This window comes from Aotus nancymaae, unplaced genomic scaffold (genome assembly GCF_030222135.1).
Source record: "Aotus nancymaae isolate 86718 unplaced genomic scaffold, 86718_ANA_hifiasm-v0.15.2.pri h1tg000067l, whole genome shotgun sequence".
Classification (NCBI taxonomy): Eukaryota; Metazoa; Chordata; class Mammalia; order Primates; family Aotidae; genus Aotus; species Aotus nancymaae.
In genome coordinates, this window is record NW_026988482.1 from 17,923,232 (window position 1) to 17,942,621 (window position 19,390).

Consider the following 19,390-nt stretch of genomic DNA (forward strand, 5'->3'; position numbering starts at 1 on the left):
GAAAAAAGAAAAAAGAAAAGAAGAAAAAATCACAAAACTACAAAATTTATCTGGTGAGAGAAGAAAACATCTGATTCAGAAGGGAAAATGTAGTAAACTAACTGGGTGGAGGCTGAGGGTGGGGGCAGGGGTAGTCTGGTCCAAATCCCAGTCCTGCAATTTGGAAAAGTTACCTAATCTCTCTGTGCCTGATTTTCCTCATTATAACATGGGGTTGATGGGAGGATTAGAGAAATTAATATATGTAATGCACTTGAAACAGTGTCCTGTTCAGCCCAAGCGCCAATTAAGCATCAGTTGGCTTTATTGTTCTGCCCCTAGTGCCCTGTCTGGAATGAAACCCAGGATGGGCACTCGGGAGAGGCTTCCTGGATGGATAGATGGTGTGAAAAAGTGAAGGGGTGGTGGAGCAAGGTCCCCAGTTCTCAAATGTTGATTAGCTGTCAGCTTTCTCAGTTTCCAGAGACCCTGACAATATTGAAAAGAAAATAGTTCCCAAGAAATAAAACTGTCTCTGGAAAGCTGGCAGCTCAGCCTGTCCATGTCACTCACCCACTCCCAGGCTCAGCTGGAAACACCAACTTCCAAGCCTTACAGGATGCAATCTTCTTTGCCTGGAACCCGAGGGTGTGCCCAGCAGCTGCTATTTTTATATTGCTGCTTGGGCTGGCTTGGCACTTCAGTTTCCAGATGTGTGCATGCAGTCCTCATTGAGGAAGTCCCAGAGGAAACAACAGCATGTCACTGCTGATGGGAGCATGGCCATCATTGAGTCTAACCCTCTATATGGGAGTGTCAGATCTTTTGGCTTTCCTGGGCCACATTGGAAGAATTGTCTTGTGTCACATCAAATACACTAACACTAATGATAGCTGATGAGCTAAAAAAAAAAAAAAACGTATCACACAGAAAAAAATCCTCATCATGTTTTAAGAAAGTTTAAGAATTTGTGTTGGGCCACATTCAAAGCTGTCCTGGGCAGCATGCGGCGTGTGGGTTGGGTAAGCTTGCTCTATAGTCACTTTACAGGCAGGGAAACTGAGTCCCAGAGAAGCCTGAGGTGGTGGAGTCTTTGGACAAGAAGCATTGAGATCGCTGTTAGGTAAGAGCAAGTAATTCTAGGAAGGCTTTCTACATCAAAGCTTGCATTCACCCAACAAACGTTTACTGAGTGTCTACTGTGTGTCAGGTGCTGGCTGGGCCACGCAGTGGGGGATGTTCAGATGAGCAAGAAATAATTTCTGTCCTGGAATCGCTAACCAGATCTGAGGTGGAGGGGCTGGGGAGAAGGAAGGAAGAATTACACAGAATATTCACAAAGACAATGAGCAAAAGAGCACTGGAGTAGGAATCAGAAAGTCCATGTGGCTGCTATCAACTGTGTTTCTGGGCAAGTGACTTTCCCTCTCTGAGTCTTGGCAACTCTGTCTGCAAAATGAATGTGATAACCTTAGCCTGGCCTAACCCACAGAGAAGATATCTGGGGAACCACTCCATAATTTTAACGTGTAATAAATATATACATGAAGGTATTTTGATAAATGAATAAATATATTGATTTCAAACAAATGCATTTGTAGCACGGCAAGGGAGTAGTAATTGGGGAATGGGTTATACATACCTGCTGCTTGGTTGAAGGGTGACTTGAGCAGATGTACAAAAGAGGAGACAACACAGTCTGAGTGGCCAGAGGGGGCCAGGAGGGGGCAGCACAGAAAGAGGAAGTGGAAGAGGTGAGAGGAGCACCATTTCCTTCCTGTCGTCAATGGGGCATGATAGGAAGAAGTCTGAGATTCTGGTGTTAACAGCGAATCAAAGTGAGTAAATATGGGCTCTATCCAGGCTTCTAAATTGGAGGGCAGGTTTGTGGCCTAGGAATTCAGAGTTTTAAGGCCCTAGAGAAGGACTGGACTGACTCCCTCATGAATTAAGCTAGAATGGGGCAAACTTTGCCCAAGGAAGACAGAGAAATAGCGAGAAAGAAACAGTGAGACAGAGGATGAGGCAGGGCCAGTCCAGGGCTCTGCCATCAAAAACCAGGCTGTCAAGAGCTGGCTGGACCATGCTGGCAATCAGAGGCCCTTGTCTGTGGAGTTCCTGCTCAGTGTGGGGACAGCACCAGGTACTCTGTGCAAAGGAATAAGGCTCCTGACTATGAAGAATTTGCAGTCCGGTAGGGAGACAGATTTGCCCCTGAACAATAATTCCCCTACAGACTCGGGAAGGAGGCTCAGAACAGAGGATCAGGGATGTCTGGAGAGGCTTGGGGAGGCCTGGGAAGACTTCCAGTGGGAGATGAGCCTGAAGACTTCCAGGGTGGTGGAGGACAGGATGGATCGGCTATAGGTCAAAGGTTCACAGACACGCACTCTGTACTTGGCTGAAGAGGGAAGCCGGTGTTTTGAAAATGTGATGCCACTTTTTACAGTAATTGTAGATTTTTCCAACATGTGAAAGGTGTAAGTACATTAGGAAGTACGTCAAACTAGTCATGATTTTAATGTCTACTCTGAATTCAGAAGTGGCATTGCACCCTATGGAGAGGCCCTGGGCTTCTCCCTGTCCGGCCTCTGTGGCTGGGTGCACTCCCATCCCAGGATCCTTGCATGCCTTAAAGAGAGCAAAGAATGTGAGTCCACAGCCTCTCCCTTCAGCCCACTTCAACATCCGGAAGTCTCCTTTCTCTTTGACTAGAGTCCCCCTCCCCGCTACAATGCACTGCCCTCTTCATTTCAGTTGCCCATGGGGCTAGTGGAGAACAGCTGGTAACCATCCCCTGGGTGCAGAGCATTTCCTCTGCAAATCTGGGCAAATGCTGCCAAGCTATCTGTTGCCTGGGCATCTCTGTAACTCTCCCTGCAGTCTGGCTCAGAAGGGAGGCTCAAGAAGGAGCAATCAGAGCATGAGATTGGTGGTGCTAGAGGGAGGGTGCCTGATGGAGAGCAGGGGTGGGGAATCTGGGGCTACCTGGCAGGCTCAGCCCTTCCTGGAACTCTTTGTCTGTGGAGCTAGGACTGACTTCTCTGACTGCAACCTGCTCATTACAGGAAAAAGCCCAACCCTTGTTGGGAAGATGCTTCAGTGAGTTCCAGGGAAAAGGGAAATGCTGCCAATTACACAAAGGCTCAGAGGTCCCCCAACCACCTGCCCTGCATACCAGGGAGTGGCTGACGTGCTGTGGCTGGGGAGTGACACTGAGAGAGTGACTTAGCCATGGGCCACATCTTGTTAGGAAAAGCAGCTTAACAGGAAACAGATGGGTTGAAATATTTTCAAAGAGGATGAGACAATTTGAATAGCAAGATAAATAATGGGAGCAATAGAATAAAATAAATACCCATGAGGTCATACTAATATAAATAAATATGGAGAAAGGCCAACTCTTAAAAAAATTTTCTTTTTTTTGAGATGGAGTCTCCCTCTGTTGCCCACGTTGGAGTGCATGGCAAGATCTTGTCTCACTGTAGCCTCCACCTCCGGGGCTCAAGCAATCCTCCCACCTCAGCCTCCCAAGTAGCTGAGAGTTCAGGTGCATGCCACCACGCCTGGCTAATTTTTGTATTTTTTGCAGGGATGGGGTTTTGCCATGTTGCCCAGGCTAGTCTCAAACTCCTAGGCTCAAGCCATCTACTTGCCTCAGCTTCTCAAAGTGCTGGGAGGCGCTGTGCCAGGCCCAGCTCTCTCAAAATAAAATTCGAATCAATACATGTAGAAGGAATGATGGAAATACAAAATCACCACACAGTAATAGTTATTGTTGGAAAGCATAAATGGATGCAAAAATTAGTGGACAAAAGCATGATAAGAAATAGGATATTTGCATAGTCTCAATGTAGCAGGAGCATAACTAGTAATTTCACAATGGAAAAACTTGTCAGATACCACATTTTTCAAGTGATCAAAGTTAACATTACCACGATAGAGACATCTTGAAATTATGCACCTCTGATATGTATACTGAGGACATAAGGTCACTTCTGTGGTGTTCCTGCCCAAAATACATAACCTCAATCTAATCCTGAAGAAAAACCAAACTGAAATTTAGGAGCATTCTACAACTGGCCAGCACTCTTCAAAACTGTCAAGGTGACGAAAGACAAAGCAAGACTGAGGATCTGCCTCAGAATGAAGAGACAAAGGAGACACAAGAATCAAGTGTATTCTGGTTTAGATCCTGGGCCAGAGAAAGGACATTAGTGGGACAACTGTTGAAATTTCAATAAGGTATGTAGGTTACTCAACAGTGTTGTGTCAATGTTAATTTTCTTGTTTAGATTCAGTACTGTGATTATGTAGATGTGTTAAAAGTGAACTCCTTAGAGGCCAGCCACGGTGGTTCACGCCAGTACCTTTGGAGGCTGAGGCAGGCAGATCGTTTGAGCTCAGGAGTTTGAGACCAGCTTGGCCAACATGGTGAAACCTTGCCTCTACTAAAAATCCAAAGTTTAGCTGGGTATGGTGGCAGGCACCTGTAATCCCAGCTACTCAGGAGGCTGAGGCGGGAGAATCCCTCGAACCTGGGAGGCAGAGGTTGTAGTGAGCCGAGATCACACATCTACACTCCAGCCTGGGAAACAGAGTGAGACTCTGTCTCAATAATAATAATAAAATAAAACCTTAAGCAAATTAAACAGAGTTTAATTGAGCAAAGAACAGTCTGAGAATCAGGCAACCTCCCAAACTAGATTAGATTCAGAGAAACTTGGGTGATGCTGCGTGGTGGAAGAAGACTTATGGACAGAAAAGGAAAGTGATGGACAGAAAATGGAAGTGAAGGACAAACAGCTGGATTGGTTACAGCTTGGCATTTGCCTTATTTGAACATGGTTTGAATGGTTGGCCACATGCAATTGGCTGAAACTCTGTAATTGGCACAAGAATAGGTTATAGCCTGTTTACACATTCAGTCTGGTTACAGTTCATTATGTGTGGAGAAACCTTTAGGCCAAACTTAAAATATATAAGTTTTATATATTAAATGTATAAAACATATGTTTTATATATTAAAAATATATTAATATATATAAGTTCAGCCTTAAGCTAAGCTTAATTTAACTGATGTTAGTATTAGGAGAAGTTGGCAGACACGTATCTAGGAATCTTATGCTTTATTTTGCAAGTCTAAAAATTATTTTAAACTAAGGATACACTAAAGGGGTGAGGTGAGGGGGAATAAAGACGGAGCCCAGGTCCTAGAACTTAGCGATTCTGTGGGAGGGAACCAGGGCTCTGTGGCTCTTGTTGGGCAGCTCCTTGGGTCTTATTCTCCCTATTAGAAAATAGCGTTTGGCCGACAGAGACTTGGAGGCCCTACTTGAAAGGTCCCTGCTTCCCTCTGCCTGAGTGAAAACCCATCACAGTCTTAATGTCCGTTCTTGGTAGCCTGTGGACCCCAGAGAAAGGCAAATGTCTAAGTCCACGGCCATCTTCTTGGGACATTCTGTTCTCTGATGTCTCTCTGAGGGACTGTCCCCAACCCCAGTAAAGATGCAAAAACCAAGGGCCAGAGAGGTGAAGCCACCATCTCTAGGTCACACAGCCAGTAAATGCAGAGCCAGATCCAAGCCCAGCTAAGCACCTTTAACCACCTGACATTACTGCACTATTATTGCTCAGTTCAAGTGGAGGCAACAGGCATTCACCAAGCACTTGCTGTGTGACAAGGGGGGCAGTGGGACTGGAGGTGAGGGCAGCTGAGATACTGATCCTGGACCACAGGTGCTGTGCTGGGAAGGCAGACCCTCATACTGCTAAGCATGTGGCAGGCAGTGCGTCATATATCCAACATCCATCCATTCATTCATTCATTCTCTGCTGTTGCCTGTCCCTGGGCTCTGGCTAGTGGGTCAGATATGGTCCTTCCCCTGAGAGCTCCTGACCCGGCAGGGGAACAGACAGTTAAACAGGCAGCTAACCATACAGAGATGCCATGAAGGTGAGTGGGGGAGAAGGGAAGGAAAGAGGGAAGATGATTTGGAAAGTCTGGGAGATGAAACTATTGGTGACACAGTGGGTGTAGCAGACACAACCCTGCTCAGTGGAAGTTATGGCCAGAGAAGGAGATTGAGTAGAGTTTAGGGTTGGGGCAGATCGGGGGGCGGGGGCGGTGAGATCTTGCTGGAAAGGTATCCAGGATGAAGAAGCTGGAGGCAGGATCTCTGAAGGTGATGTTGGGAAGGTCCTTCAGGTAGACACAGGGTAAGCAAAGGCCTGCACATCTGGAACGGACTGTTAGTGGCCTTGACCCAGTTACCAGGGAATCATTCCAGAGAGAGGATACATGCTTTCCAAACACTATCCTTGGGGGATGCTCCTTATGAGGTGGGAGGTCATCTGAGCTTGACTCTTGTCAATGAGAGAAACAGCTCATGGCTGTGCAGGATGAGGGTTGGGGCAAGGGCAAAGGGAATTTTTTTTCCAGTCTGAAAGCAGGATATATACACAAGCTGCTGTCCAGAGTGGGGACGAGCCTTCAGAGAAGAATCATACTCTCGCTGCACTTCCTGAGGAAGAGGCACCCGGGCGCTGCTGCTCTGCTCCCAGGCTTGTGGTGGACATTCCCAAGCAAGTCATTCTGGCTCTGGTAGGTTATAGCCACACTCAGGAGGTGGGGTTGGGGTGGGGGTGGGAATGCCCAGGGGCCGCAGGGACAGACTGAACCCAGTGGCTTGGGGAGTGGGCACAGGTGCTGTGAAGAGGGAGGTGCTAAGTCAGTGTAGAGCTTTCTCTCCAGCAATTGCCTCCAGCACCTGGAGAGTGAGGGGGTCTTCTGACCTCTTCCCCTACTTGACTCTGGCTCTGAGAATCTGCTTTGCAGATTCTGAAAATCCCTGAGAGTTTGTTCTCCAACCTGGCTGGCTAGGGGAGCTCAGGCATTCCTTTCCTTCTCTGGGCCTCGGTGTTCCCAGCTGTAAGAGAATGGGGCAGATGAGATAGTCTTTAAGGGCCTCTCCCCCAGGGCCAAAGTTTTGCAGCTCTGTGGCCTCTTCTTTTGTACATGTCCACCCTCTCCCTATCCTCCTCCTTTTCCAAATTCTTGACCCCCTTCCTTCTGCCCAAAACTGTTCCAGATTCAAATGGTCCCTGGATCCCCTCCCATGCATCCCAACCTGAGTCAAGTGTCATTTAATCAGTGAGTGTATTCATTTTAGGGGCTGAAAGAGAACCAATAGCATATGCCAGGCCCTCAGTTTACCATAATAACCCTGCAAGGGAGGCATGTTATAGGTAAGAAAACTAAGGCTCAGACAGGTTAAATTATGAGCTTGGAGTTGCACAGCCACTAAGAAGTGAGTTCAGCTGTGTTCTGTGCCGCCCTTCCTGGGGGTGGTGGGTGTTTCATTTTGAGCCCAGCATCATGCTGAAATACAAGAAGTTCTCACGGGAACATTGAGGGCAACAAGGAGAGAGGCAAAAAACAAAACATCAAAAAACATTCTGGGAAAGACACGAAAGTCACACCTTCTACAGCGGCTCCGTGAAGGGTCGGGCTCTAAAAGTGCTTACTTTTTGTTAGCTGAAATAAGCTTTGGGAGGAGGGTTGCTCTTGTGATTTTATACATGTCACAAACATCCCTATTTACTGACAAGGGCCAGGAAACATTGAGTAATGTGGGGTCTCAGGGAGCGTGGGGAGCAGGCGGGCCTCACATATCTCACGAGCAGGAGAAGGCTGTGTCTAGCTGGAGGCTGCAAGGGGACCCCTGCCCTGCTGAGGACTGGACGAGGCCACTCCCTTCCAGCCAGACTTTTTGATTACACGAATCCATGAGTGTTAGTGTAGCAGACGTGGCTCTGGGCATGAAAACAGACAAACAGGATACACTAAGATGTTCCTGCGGGTTATTTTTGCAATGGTAGCATCACAGGGGAGTTTTGTTTTTTGTTTTTTGGCCTCCTTTCTATTTTTCCGCTGTATTTTCACATTTTACATTGACTACACATTATTATGATAATCAGGAAAAATAACATGTTAAAAAAGTAAGGAGAGAGAGTGTGCAGTGATCTGGAATCCAGGGCCAGCTGATTCCTCTGGCCAGCTATGCCTGGCTTGCAGTGTAGCCCTGGGTTTCCTGGGAAACCAGAGAGGGGATGCATACCTGTCCACCCCTTCACAAGGGAGCCAGGAAGACACAGCACTAATGACTAAAAAAGGGTCTCAGGAGACACAAAGCCCTGTGTAAGTGTCAGGACTAGTTCCTATTGTCTTCATGGCGTTTTATAAATCATAGTCCAAATATGCTTCCCACGTGGACCATCCAGAAGGCAGCTATTTATCCTGCAAACCCGAGGAAGGGGCACTCACAGGCTGAACTCCCAATGTGTGATTTGGGGATCCAGCTCTGGAGCCAGCTGCAGGAACTTGGTTTCCAGTCCTGCCATATAATTGCTGTGTGTCCTTGGGCACATTACTCTCCCTCTCTGAGTCTCAGTTCCTCATCTGTAAAATGGGGTCCATCTTATAAGGTTATTGTGAGCAGTCAGTGCATTATTACATAAAAAGCTCAGGGGAGGAATCCACAACCTTGTTATTATTATTATTATTATTTTTGAGATATGGTCTCACTATGTTGCCCATGCTGGTCTCAAACTCCTGGGTTCAAGGAATCCTTCAATTTCAGCCTCCCAAGTAGCTGGGATTAGAGATGCATGCCACTGCCCCTGGCTGTGCTTACTATTTTCTTTGAGTTGTATTGTAACCTAGCATTTAAGGGCATGGACACCTGGTTTCAAAGCCTGGCTCTACTAGTCAATTGCTCTGTGATCTTGGGCTGGTTCTCTAACTTCCCTGTGTCTTACAATCCTCAGCTCTAAAACAGGGCTAATGATAGTCTTTACTTCTATCAGGTAAATGTGAGGATTAAATAAGTTAATACATTTAAAGCCCTTACCCCAGGCCCAGCAGAAAGGTCAGGACTCCGTAGTGCTGCTATAATGATGACATCAGGTTGAATCCTCACAAAGTTCTTCATTGTATTGTGTATATTATAGATGAGAAAACTGACTCATGGAAATCAAGGGCTTTGGATGGAAGCCTTGCTTTTGTCTTGGGGCCAGCAGAGCCTGGACGTTTAAGCTCAAGTGCACCCCAAACTGCCCAGTGAAGTAGGAGGTGCAGTCCTACCTCTGAGCTGACCATCCACGAGCTTCTCTCCCTAGCATGCCGTTTCCGAGCATCTAGACTGTTTTCCTCACATCCTCCATGTGTGGTTCTCACTTCCTTTTCCATGCGTGCACCATCGGCCTTCTGAGCAGCCTTCCATTCAGGTGTCCTAAGCAATAGCATCCTGGTCTCCTGTTGTTTCTCCATCTCTAGTGCCATTCTTTGCTCCATTTTCTTTCTTTTTCTTTTGAGACGGAGTCTCACTCTGTCACCCAGGCTGGAGTGCAGTGGTGTGATCTTGACTCACTGCAACCTCCGCCTTCTGGGTTCAAGCAATTCTCCTGCCTCAGCCTTCCTAGTAGCTGCGATTACAGGGATGCGCCACCACGCCTGGCTAATTTTTGTATTTTTAGTAGAGATGGGGTTTCACCATGTTGGTCAGGCTGGTCTTGAACTCCTGACCTCAGATGGTCCACCTGCCTCAGCCTCCCAAAGTGGTGGGATTATGGGTGTGAGCCATCATCCCAGCACTTGCTGGCCCTTGCTCCATCTTCTAATGAGCCAGTCTGGTCTCTGAGCTTGGGTTCAAATCCCAGATCACATATTTTCTATTTTTATTATTATTTTTATATCTTCCTGCCCAGACAACCAACTCAGGTATTTACTAGCTGTGTGACCTTGGGCAAGTTCCTTAGTCCCTCTGTGTCTCAGTCACCCCATATGTAAGAAAGAGATAGGAATACTCCCAGCCTCATAGTGTTACTGAAAGAATGAAATTAATTAATGCATGAGAACAGGACCCATAGTAAGTGCTGTAAAAATGCTGAGTGGTGGTGTTATTTTTATAGATGAAATTACGGTTCAGTAGCTGGTGTTTTCCCAAGCCCAAGAAGAAGCAAGTAGAGAGATCCCAACACTGGTACCAGATCCCCCAAAGGCAGGTTTCCTGCCATGTATGCCCATCCTCTGTTATGCACCTCTTCCAGGGCCAGAGGGTGTTCCACAGCCAGACACTGTGGTCAGAGAATGAATCACTTCATGACTTCTGCCTCAACTTTTCCAGCCACAGTTGGGCCAGGAATATGGGATTGGAGTCCCAGAGTTAAGGGCAGAGGACCAGAGGGGGACCATCCCACGCTGAGTGAGGATGGAATTCAGGCCTTGGGACCCCATTTCCACCCCAATCTTTCCAAAAGCAGTCAGAGGAGCAAAAGGAGTCCCGAGGGAGGATTGGGGTAGACACGGGGCCACTTCCCGTGACACATGCCAGGGAGGCTGCACCAGCTGGAGGCGGCACTTGAACATGGTTCAAGTGGAAACAGCGGGGGCTTAGGGTTGGTAACATTCCATGATCACAGGCTCCCAAGGCTGCTAAGGCAGAGCTGGCCCAGGCTGGAGAATCCACTCAGAGAAGGAGGGTCTTGGCTCAGCTGTGTCCAGGCTCCTGTGGTCGGAAAGTGGGAAATCAGAAAAGGGAACAGTCAGGAGACAGAAGGGAGGGGGAGAGGAGGCTGTGCTAATTAATTCCACCACTGGGTATTGAACACCTCCACCACCAGATGTTGAACGCCTCTCTGATGCCAGCCCTGTGCTGGTGAGTCCTGGGAACACAGTTGCAGATCCTCGGCACCCTCAGTTTAGCAGGGGAAGCAGGTGATCTTCAAAAGGCAGTCTTGCTTCCAGGCGATGGACACTGTGGCTGAGGAGTGACCTTCTGTGAGTGTTTGCAGGGGCTGGGGCAGGGGTTTCCCCAGGCCACCAGCCCAGGCAGGGTTCTGGGAGGGGAGGATTTAGATTGTATTTTAGAGGAGGGTATGTTTTCCACATTCAAAGGAAGCCAGCAAAAGTATTTTTCACTGGAAGTGATCTCAAATGGTGTTCTTGATTTTATATTTCAAAAGCTGGTGTGGCCTCTGGAGGTCACATTTAGTCTTGTTTATTTGATCAGCCTGCATGTGGAATTAGCTGCACTGTGAACAGTACACTCGCACTCAGCATGGGTGTATTTTCAGCACCTGGGGGACCTATGGGTGACCCTGCCCATAGGGTTCTTGGCTGTGGGGAAGGTGGTCGTGAAATTGATGTTTAAGGTGGAAGAAGGGAGATGGTGGGAGACACAAAAGAGGGTTCAGTCAAGCTCGGTGGGGGCCTATTCAGGGGAGTGCTGGTGAAAGTTTGACAAGTTCTGGGCTGGAGGCACAGGGGAGGTAGGATGGCAGAGGAGAGAGAGGAAAGCCTTGATTTATAGCATTTGCCATGATGTAAATATTCTCAATTTCAAGCTACCAACTTAACATCACTGAACGCAGAGTTGGTTAATTCCGTGATCACTTGTTTAATGCCTCCCAGATGCCATATGATTGGTTCTCAGCCTACCACTGGCTTTGAACCTTCCTGCCACTAGTTGCTGAGGCCAGAAGTCCCACTGTTGGAGCCTCAACCTTCAAATTCAAGTTTGGTCCATTTTGAAAGGGAGTGTAGCAGGGAAGGGGTCACCATTTCCACCTCATGTTGTGAGGGCCATCCAATGCCCGGCCCACCATTTGCTAATCCGAGACTGTAAACAATTGGGCTTCACCTCTCCACACCTGTTTCTTCATCTGGAAAGTGAAGATTATAATCGCTTTGCTTCCCAGGACTATGGTGAAGATAAGGTGAGAAAATTACATGTGAGTGTTCAACTTGGAGAAGGAACCCAACTAACGTGGCTGCCTCCTCATACAACATCCTTCCTCTTGTTGCCTCAACTATGACTTCCCTGAGAGACCTAAGGGAGGTGAGCCCTGCATGTCTCCCAGTGAGGGCAAGATCCTGGGCAACCAACCAAGACTCAATCACATCTTTCTCTTTTTTTGACACCAAATTTCACTCTTGTTGCCCAGGCTGGAGTGCAATGGTGCAGTCTTAGTTCACTGCAACCTCCACCTCCCAGGTTCAAGCGATTCTCCTGCCTCAGCCTCCCAACTAGCTGGATTACAGGTGTGTGCCACCATGCCTGGCTAATTTTTGTATTTTTAGTAGAGATGGGGTTTCACCATGTTGAACAATCTGGTCTTGAACTCCTGACCTCAGGTGATCCACTCTCCTTGGCCTCCCAAAGTGCTGGAATTACAAGCATGAGCCACCGTGCCTGGCCTTCGATCACACCTTTCTCAGTGACCCCTTTTTGTAACTGCTGGGTAGGGCAGAACAGAGGCCAAGGATGAGGTGGGACCAGAGACAAGGCACCATGTGCTTGGAGTTTAAAGACCTGGATTTCAGATGCAACTTGGCTAGTGACTTCCTGTGTGACCCTGGTAAAGTTGCTTTGCTCCTGGGTTAAATGAGGCTGACAGTTCCTTTCTGATTTGCCTTACAAGACTACTACAGGGCATATGAAGGTGCCTGGCCAGCTGTAACGTGCATATGGGGGTGCTGACTGCTGTTGTCGTTGTCGTTGGCATTATTGATGAAAGAGATAGGAGAGGATGGTTGTTTCAGAGATGAGGGAGACCTAGAAAAATTCCCACAGTGAAAGATCAGGGTTAAAGACCTGACTGCTGTTGCCACTTTGTGATAAAATGCAATAAAAATGTCATTGGCCTTATTGATGAAAGTGATAGGAGGATTGTTGCTCCAGAGGTGAAGATGATGTTCTGAACAGATTCCCAGAGTGAAAGATCAGGAGGCTAAAGACCTCGAGTTGGAAGGGGATAGAGTGTTCCACGTAGAGGGAGAACAAAGGCGGCCTGGACTAGCAGGGTCTGCCAATCTGACCTCTGGCTTTGATTGAAACATTTGTCAGATTTCTTTGTTTGCTAAAACAAAAGTCAAGGCACTTTGAGAAATCAAGTCAAGATCAAGGTCCACCTCAGCAGCTCAGAAGAGCTGGTGTTTAACCAATGTCAACTCCTGAGTAATAAGCCCTGATTAGACCCGAGTACACCCCTCACATCCTCCTTCTGCAGCAGCTCACAGGCTCCCAGCATGAACCATATGCTAGGGGTGTCCTTACCGCTGCCCAGGAAAGGGAGTTGCTGAAGGCCAGGAGGCCCCTGGTGCAGAGAAGGGGACAGGAAGACCAGTAAAAAAAAGGCCCTGGGTAAAGTTCCTTAGGTTGATCAGAAACAGAAAAAGCCACTCAGGCTGAGCTCCTGGGATGCGGACAGGGCATGTGAGGTTTCCCCAGGATCTGGTCCAGATGTCATTGGATAGGAGCCCAAGGGTGGGGCAGAGGCTCACAGAGTGGGAGGACTCTAGGGCTCCCACAAGAGAGGTTCTGCTTCAGCAGCACTGAATGGTTCCACCAGCCATGAGGTCATAGTACAACAGATACCATGGGTCAACTAACCCAAGTCAACATTTCTTTCAAAGTCTACCCGAAAAAAAAAAAGGTAACACTTTTATCAGAAAGGGCTAAGGAAAACATTTGCAATATATATGAAAAAAGTTAACATCCTCATTATTATAAGACCTCATAAAATGAGCAACCCACCCATTAAAAGAATAAATAATTCATAGAAGAAATACAAGGAGGCATTGAACATATTAAAAAGTTCGGCCAGGCTTGGTGGCTCATGCCTATAATCCCAGCACTTTGGGAGGCCGAGGCAGGCAGGTCACAAGGTCAAGAGATCAAGACCATCCTGGCCAACATGGTAAAACCCCGTCTCTACTAAAAAATACAAAAATTAGCTGTGCATGGTAGCTAGCACCTGTAGTTCCAGCTACTCTGGAAGCTGAGGCAGGAGAATTGCTTGAACCCGGGAGATGGAGGTTGCAGTGAGTTGGGATTGTGCCACTGCACTCCAGCCTGGCAACAGAGCGAGACTCCATCTAGGTAAAAAAAAAAAGTTCAAGTTCACGTGAGTCAAATATTAAAAAAAATAAAATCCAGAAGTATGGGGTAGAGCTGATTTGCATTTCTCAGTCTGTGGCCCATGACTGTCAGCAGTCTACAGTCCCCTCTTCAGTGGCTCTTCATAATTGCCTGCGTGGGCCACATACTCCTTTTTATCTCCTTCCTCTCTCCTCCTCAAGCCCCCTTACCCATTGGTGAATGCTCTTTGTTCAACATGAAGTCTCTCTCCTCTCTCCCTCCCTTTCTCCGGAACACATTACAGGTTTGAAAATATTTCTTCATTCATGATATACTTGTATCACTGGTTTATGTGAAGCTCTCTTCAAAAAATTATTTTAAATAATTCAATAAAATCCTGGGATCTCACTGCCTCAGAGGACACTTGACTGTGGACAGTGACTCACCCCATCTCATAGGTCCACCCCCATCCCATGCCACTGGCTTCTCCTGCCCAGGCACCTGCCATCTTGAATTTGGTGCCTGTCATTCCTCTGCCTTCCTGTCATCTATCTGTACTCCTTCAAAGTATATATTTTTTGTTTCATTTGTCTTACTTTCATGAAAAGAGTATCATGTACATATTTTTATGGGACTTGGAGATAAGTGGGCCGATTGAAAAGGAAAAACTCACAGGGTGGGGGTGAGGATGATGAGGAAAGAATCTGCAAGGTATCCTATGTTTCAGTCTTAGGTGACTGAGTAGTTGGTGGAGTCATTCAGTTAGATAGGCCTAGGGAAGAAGAAAGGGTCTGGTGGGGAGATGAATAACTCAGTTCTGGGCAAAGCAATAATTGAAGCTCACATTTACGGAATGTCTGCTATGCTCCAGTCACTTTTGTAGAACTTAAAGTGCTCTGCATGTATTATCATATTTAAGCATCACAAGAGCCTCACAAGATAGGCACTGTTATTATTTTCATTTTGAAGATGAGGAAACTGAGAGGTGGAAAAGTTTAGTAGGTGTGGAGTCCATCAGCATGACGGATCACACCTTTTGCCACAAACAGAAATACTGGATAAAATATTTAAAATATTACATATTTGTCATTAAAAGTATTGATATAAAACTCACTATTTACAAATAAAATATTTAAAAGCTCTCAAAAAGCAAGGGAAATCCTCAGGTGACAGGAGTAAACAAAACTCAAAGCCAGGGTGGATATATTGGACATTTATGGATAAAACAAGCCCCACTGAAGGTAAGCTGTCATTAAAAAAAAATTATAAGCCACACATGAGGAAGGGTCAGGAGACTCATTAAATAGGTGAATTGATATCCCTACAGAATAAAGAAGAATTTGAAAGACACTGTAAGTTTTTTTAAAAAAATAATATAGGAGAAAAATAAAGAAACAAAATCATAAGGAAATAATTAAATGAGAACACCTAAAGGTGAGTCACTTATCCAACAGTAAATGTCCCAGAGTAAGTGGGATTCAGTTATAAGACAAAGGTGGCCGGGCCTGGTGGCTCACGCCTGGAATCTGAGCACTTTGGAAGGCTTAGGTAGGCGGATCGCCTGAGGTCGAGAGTTCCAGACCAGCCTGACCAACGTGGAGAAACCCCGTCTCTACTAAAAATACAAAATTAGCTGGACATGGTGGTGCATGCCTGTAATCCCAGCTACTCGGGAGGATGAGGCAGGAGAATTACTTGAACAGGGAAGTGGAGGTTGTTGTGAGCTGAGATCACACCATTGCACGCCAGTCTGGGCAACAAAAGTAAAACTCTGTCTCAAAAAAAAAAAAAAAAAAAAAAGACACAGGTGAGGGAATATCTGGGTGACATAACTATTAAGTGGTGCAGATGGCTCCCCAAGCTTGTGCTCTTACTTGTTGGACTGCAGATACTGATGTAGATTTGAAGAGTCTGTTGGACATCCCAGGGCAGCAGCAAAAGTGGGTTTAGAGAAAGGTAGAGAATGCTAGGTCTCACCATATTGTTCCCCCCACACCACTACAGGACATCGGGACTGGGCATTTCCTCCCAACATGGCTGCCACTGCCTCTCCGCAGCTACTCACCAGCCAGGATGCCGGTTCTGAGAACAGCAGCTTCTATTACTATGACTACCTGGATGAGATAGCCTTCATGCTCTGCAGGAAGGATGCGGTGGTGTCCTTTGGCAAAATCTTCCTGCCAGTCTTCTATAGCCTGATTTTTGTGTTGGGCCTGAGCGGGAACCTCCTTCTGCTCATGCTTTTGCTCCGGTATGTGCCTCGCAGGCGGATGGCTGAGGTCTATCTGCTGAATCTGGCCATCTCCAATCTCCTGTTTGTGGTGACACTGCCCTTCTGGGGCATCTCCGTGGCCTGGCATTGGTTCTTCGGGAGTTTCTTGTGCAAGATGGTGAGCACTCTTTACACTATTAACTTGTACAGTGGCATCTTTTTCATTGGCTGCATGAGCCTGGACAAGTACCTGGAGATCGTCCATGCTCAGCCCTGCCACAGGCTGAGGACCCGGACCAAGAGCCTGCTTCTTGTTACCATAGTATGGGCTGTGTCCCTGGCCATCTCTATCCCTGATATGGTCTTTGTACAGACACATGAATATCCCAAGGGTGTGTGGAACTGTCACGCAGATTTCAGCGGGCATGGGACCATTTGGAAGGTCTTCCTCCGCCTCCAGCAGAACCTCCTAGGGTTTCTCCTTCCACTCCTTGCCATGATCTTCTTCTACTCCCGTATTGGTTGTGTCTTGGTCACACTGAGGCCCCCAGGCCAGGGCCGGGCTCTAAAAATAGCTGTAGCCCTGGTGGTGGCCTTCTTCGTGCTATGGTTCCCATACAATCTCACCTTATTTCTACATACGTTATTGGACCTGCAAGTATTCGGGGACTGCAAGGTCAGCCAGCACCTAGACTATGCACTCCAGGTGACAGAGAGCATCGCCTTCCTTCACTGCTGCTTTTCCCCCATCCTGTACGCCTTCTCCAGTCACCGTTTCCGCCAGTACCTGAAGACTTTCCTGGCTGCTGTGCTTGGACGGCACCCGGCACCTGGCACTGCCCCGGCCTCATTGTACAGCTGTCCTGACAGCAGCAGTCTTACTGCCCAAGAAGAAATAACTGGCATGAATGACCTTGGGGAGAGGCAGATTGAGAACTTCCTTAACAAGGAGGATGTGGGGAATAAAGCAGCCTGAGTGTCCAAACCTCGGACTGGTGGGAGCAGATGGGAACCAGCTAATTTGGGCATCCACTGAAAGTGCTCTCTCCAGGGGCCTCAGTGACCATGTTGCTAAACCCAGTGGTCAATTCTCAGTTCTCAACCATCAGCAGCATTTGCTCACCCCAGCCTTCTTCCTCTACTTTCTTCACTTGCTTCCACGACACCACACTTTATTTTCTGAATTGCTATAATAGTCCCTCCCTCCCTCCATCTCTCCCTCCCTTCCTCCATCTCTCCCTCCCTCCCTCCATCTCTCCCTCCCTCCCTCCATCTCTCCCTCCTTTCTGACAGGGTCTCACTCTATTGCTCTGTCACCCAGGCTGGAGTGCAGTGGTGAGATCTCAGCTCACTGCAGCCTCTGCCTCCCAGGTTCAAGTGAGTCTCATGCCTTAGCCTCCCGAGTAGCTGGGACTATAGGCGCCTGCCACCACCGTGCCCAGCTAATTTTTGTATTTTTATTAGAAACAGAGTTTCACCATGTTGGCCAGGCTGGAGAATTGCTACAATAGCTTTCCAGCTGGCCACTGTGCTTCCTGTTTCTTGCTCTCCTCCCATCTCATCTGCACCCAGCAGCTAGAGTGATCCCAGCACTCTCGACCTTCACTACCACCTCCTTCAGAGCAACAGCCTGTTGAAACACCAGATTACAACAAATTTAGTTTAAAGGTCTCAATTAGTGTTATTGGCAATCCTAGAATCAGACAATAGGTTCATTGAATCAGGAACATATTCAGTCCATAAAATAGGAGTTTTCCAGTGAGCTGGGTAGAAGAGGTTAGTTAGTTTCATAGACAGGAAAGGGCTCTGGAAGGCAGAAATAAATAAATGAAGAACAAAAAGAAGATTGATTGTTTTTTTTTTGAGGCAGGTTATCACTCTGTCACCCTGGCTGAAGTGCAATCCTGAAATCATGGCTCACTGCGGCCTCAATCTCCTGAGCTCAAGTGATCCTCCCATTTCAGCCCTGCAAGTAACTAGGACTACAGGAATACACTTGGCTAATTTTTCATTTTTTGTAGAGACAGGGTCTCACTATGTTACCCAGGTTGAGCTGGAACCCCTGGGCTCAAGTGATCCACCTGCCTCAGCCTCCTAAAGTGCTGGGATTACAGGCGTGAACCACCTCACAGGGCCAGATTGGCCATTTCTTTCTTTCTTTTTTTTTTTTTGAGACAGAGTTTCGCTCTTGTTACCCAGGCTGGAGTGCAATAGCGCAATCTTGGATCAATGCAACCTCCACCTCCTGGGTTCAAGCAATTCTCCTGCCTCAGCCTACCAAGTAGCTGGGACTACAGGCATGCGCCACCATGCCCAGCTAATTTTTGTATTTTTAGTAGAGACGGGGTTTCACCATGTTGACCAGGATGGTCTTGATCTTTTGACCTTGTGATCTACCCACCTTGGCCTCTCAAAGTGCTGGGATTATAGGCATGAGCCACCATGCCCAGCCAGATTGGTCATTTCTAAGTTACTTTCTGTATAAGGCCAGAACAGGGTGGTTGACATCAGGTTTCTTAAGGTTACTTTTTTGTAATGATTCAAACACAGGGAACTTTAATGAGCATGGTTATTGTCTGCATTATCACACCAACTGAAACTGGCCTGTTGGGGAATTTGGCTGCTAACTCTCTCTCCTGGAGTCTCAAAGTTCAGATAACAACTTAGTTTAGGTTTGAGGACATGGAATTTTACTATGACAGACTCCATTTTGGTTTAGTCTAGTCTACTGGGACCTAGTGCAGGCGCTTAGTCCAAAACAATGGCCTCCCGGAGTTTTTACTTAACAAGCTCAAATCCCTACGGTAATCCTTTAAAGCCTATGTGAAGGGCAAAGAGGGTAGGTAGGCAGCCCCTGCTACTCTTTGCCCTTATGTCCTGTTGGGAGGAGGTCTTGACATGTGTGTGATGGAGTATATGTTGTTTGCTGAGAGGTGATGGCAAGGAACACTGAACCATCCCCAGGCAGAAAACTGCTAGAATAGTAAGCCGTATGTACCAGTCATGCACTAGTTAAACCAGCTCCCAAAACATAGAATATTTGACCTTGTCCCCATTGCTGACTCACAAAGAGTGCTTTCTAGCTTATTTCTGTTTTAGCAGTGAACAGACACTATCTGCCTGTTTAGGCTATCTTTACTCTATGAAGAAACACCGAGCATCTGCTTATTAAAAATAATCACTTGTTCACAAAGAATAAATACGTGGGTCAGAGTCTGCTCTGGGCTGTCAGCTGGGAAACGCTGTCAGCCCCCTGGCGTCCCACTCTGATCCCACT

The 19,390-nt window shown here is 47.1% G+C and overlaps 1 protein-coding gene across 2 annotated transcripts; it reads left to right on the plus strand.

The window, feature by feature from the left end:
- Positions 1–1,769: 1,769 nt before the first annotated feature.
- Positions 1,770–19,390, plus strand: ACKR2 (atypical chemokine receptor 2). 2 transcript variants are annotated; one of them, XM_012470701.3, is made up of 3 exons: positions 1,770–1,817; positions 6,422–6,583; positions 15,906–19,390. In XM_012470701.3, the coding sequence occupies exon 3, from the start codon at positions 15,935–15,937 to the stop codon at positions 17,087–17,089; it is 1,155 nt and encodes a 384-aa protein (XP_012326124.2). In that variant the 5' UTR covers positions 1,770–1,817; positions 6,422–6,583; positions 15,906–15,934; the 3' UTR covers positions 17,090–19,390. The 2 variants fall into 2 exon arrangements, with proteins under 2 accessions (XP_012326124.2, XP_012326125.2); XM_012470702.3 differs by lacking the exon at positions 1,770–1,817 and adding an exon at positions 3,729–4,224.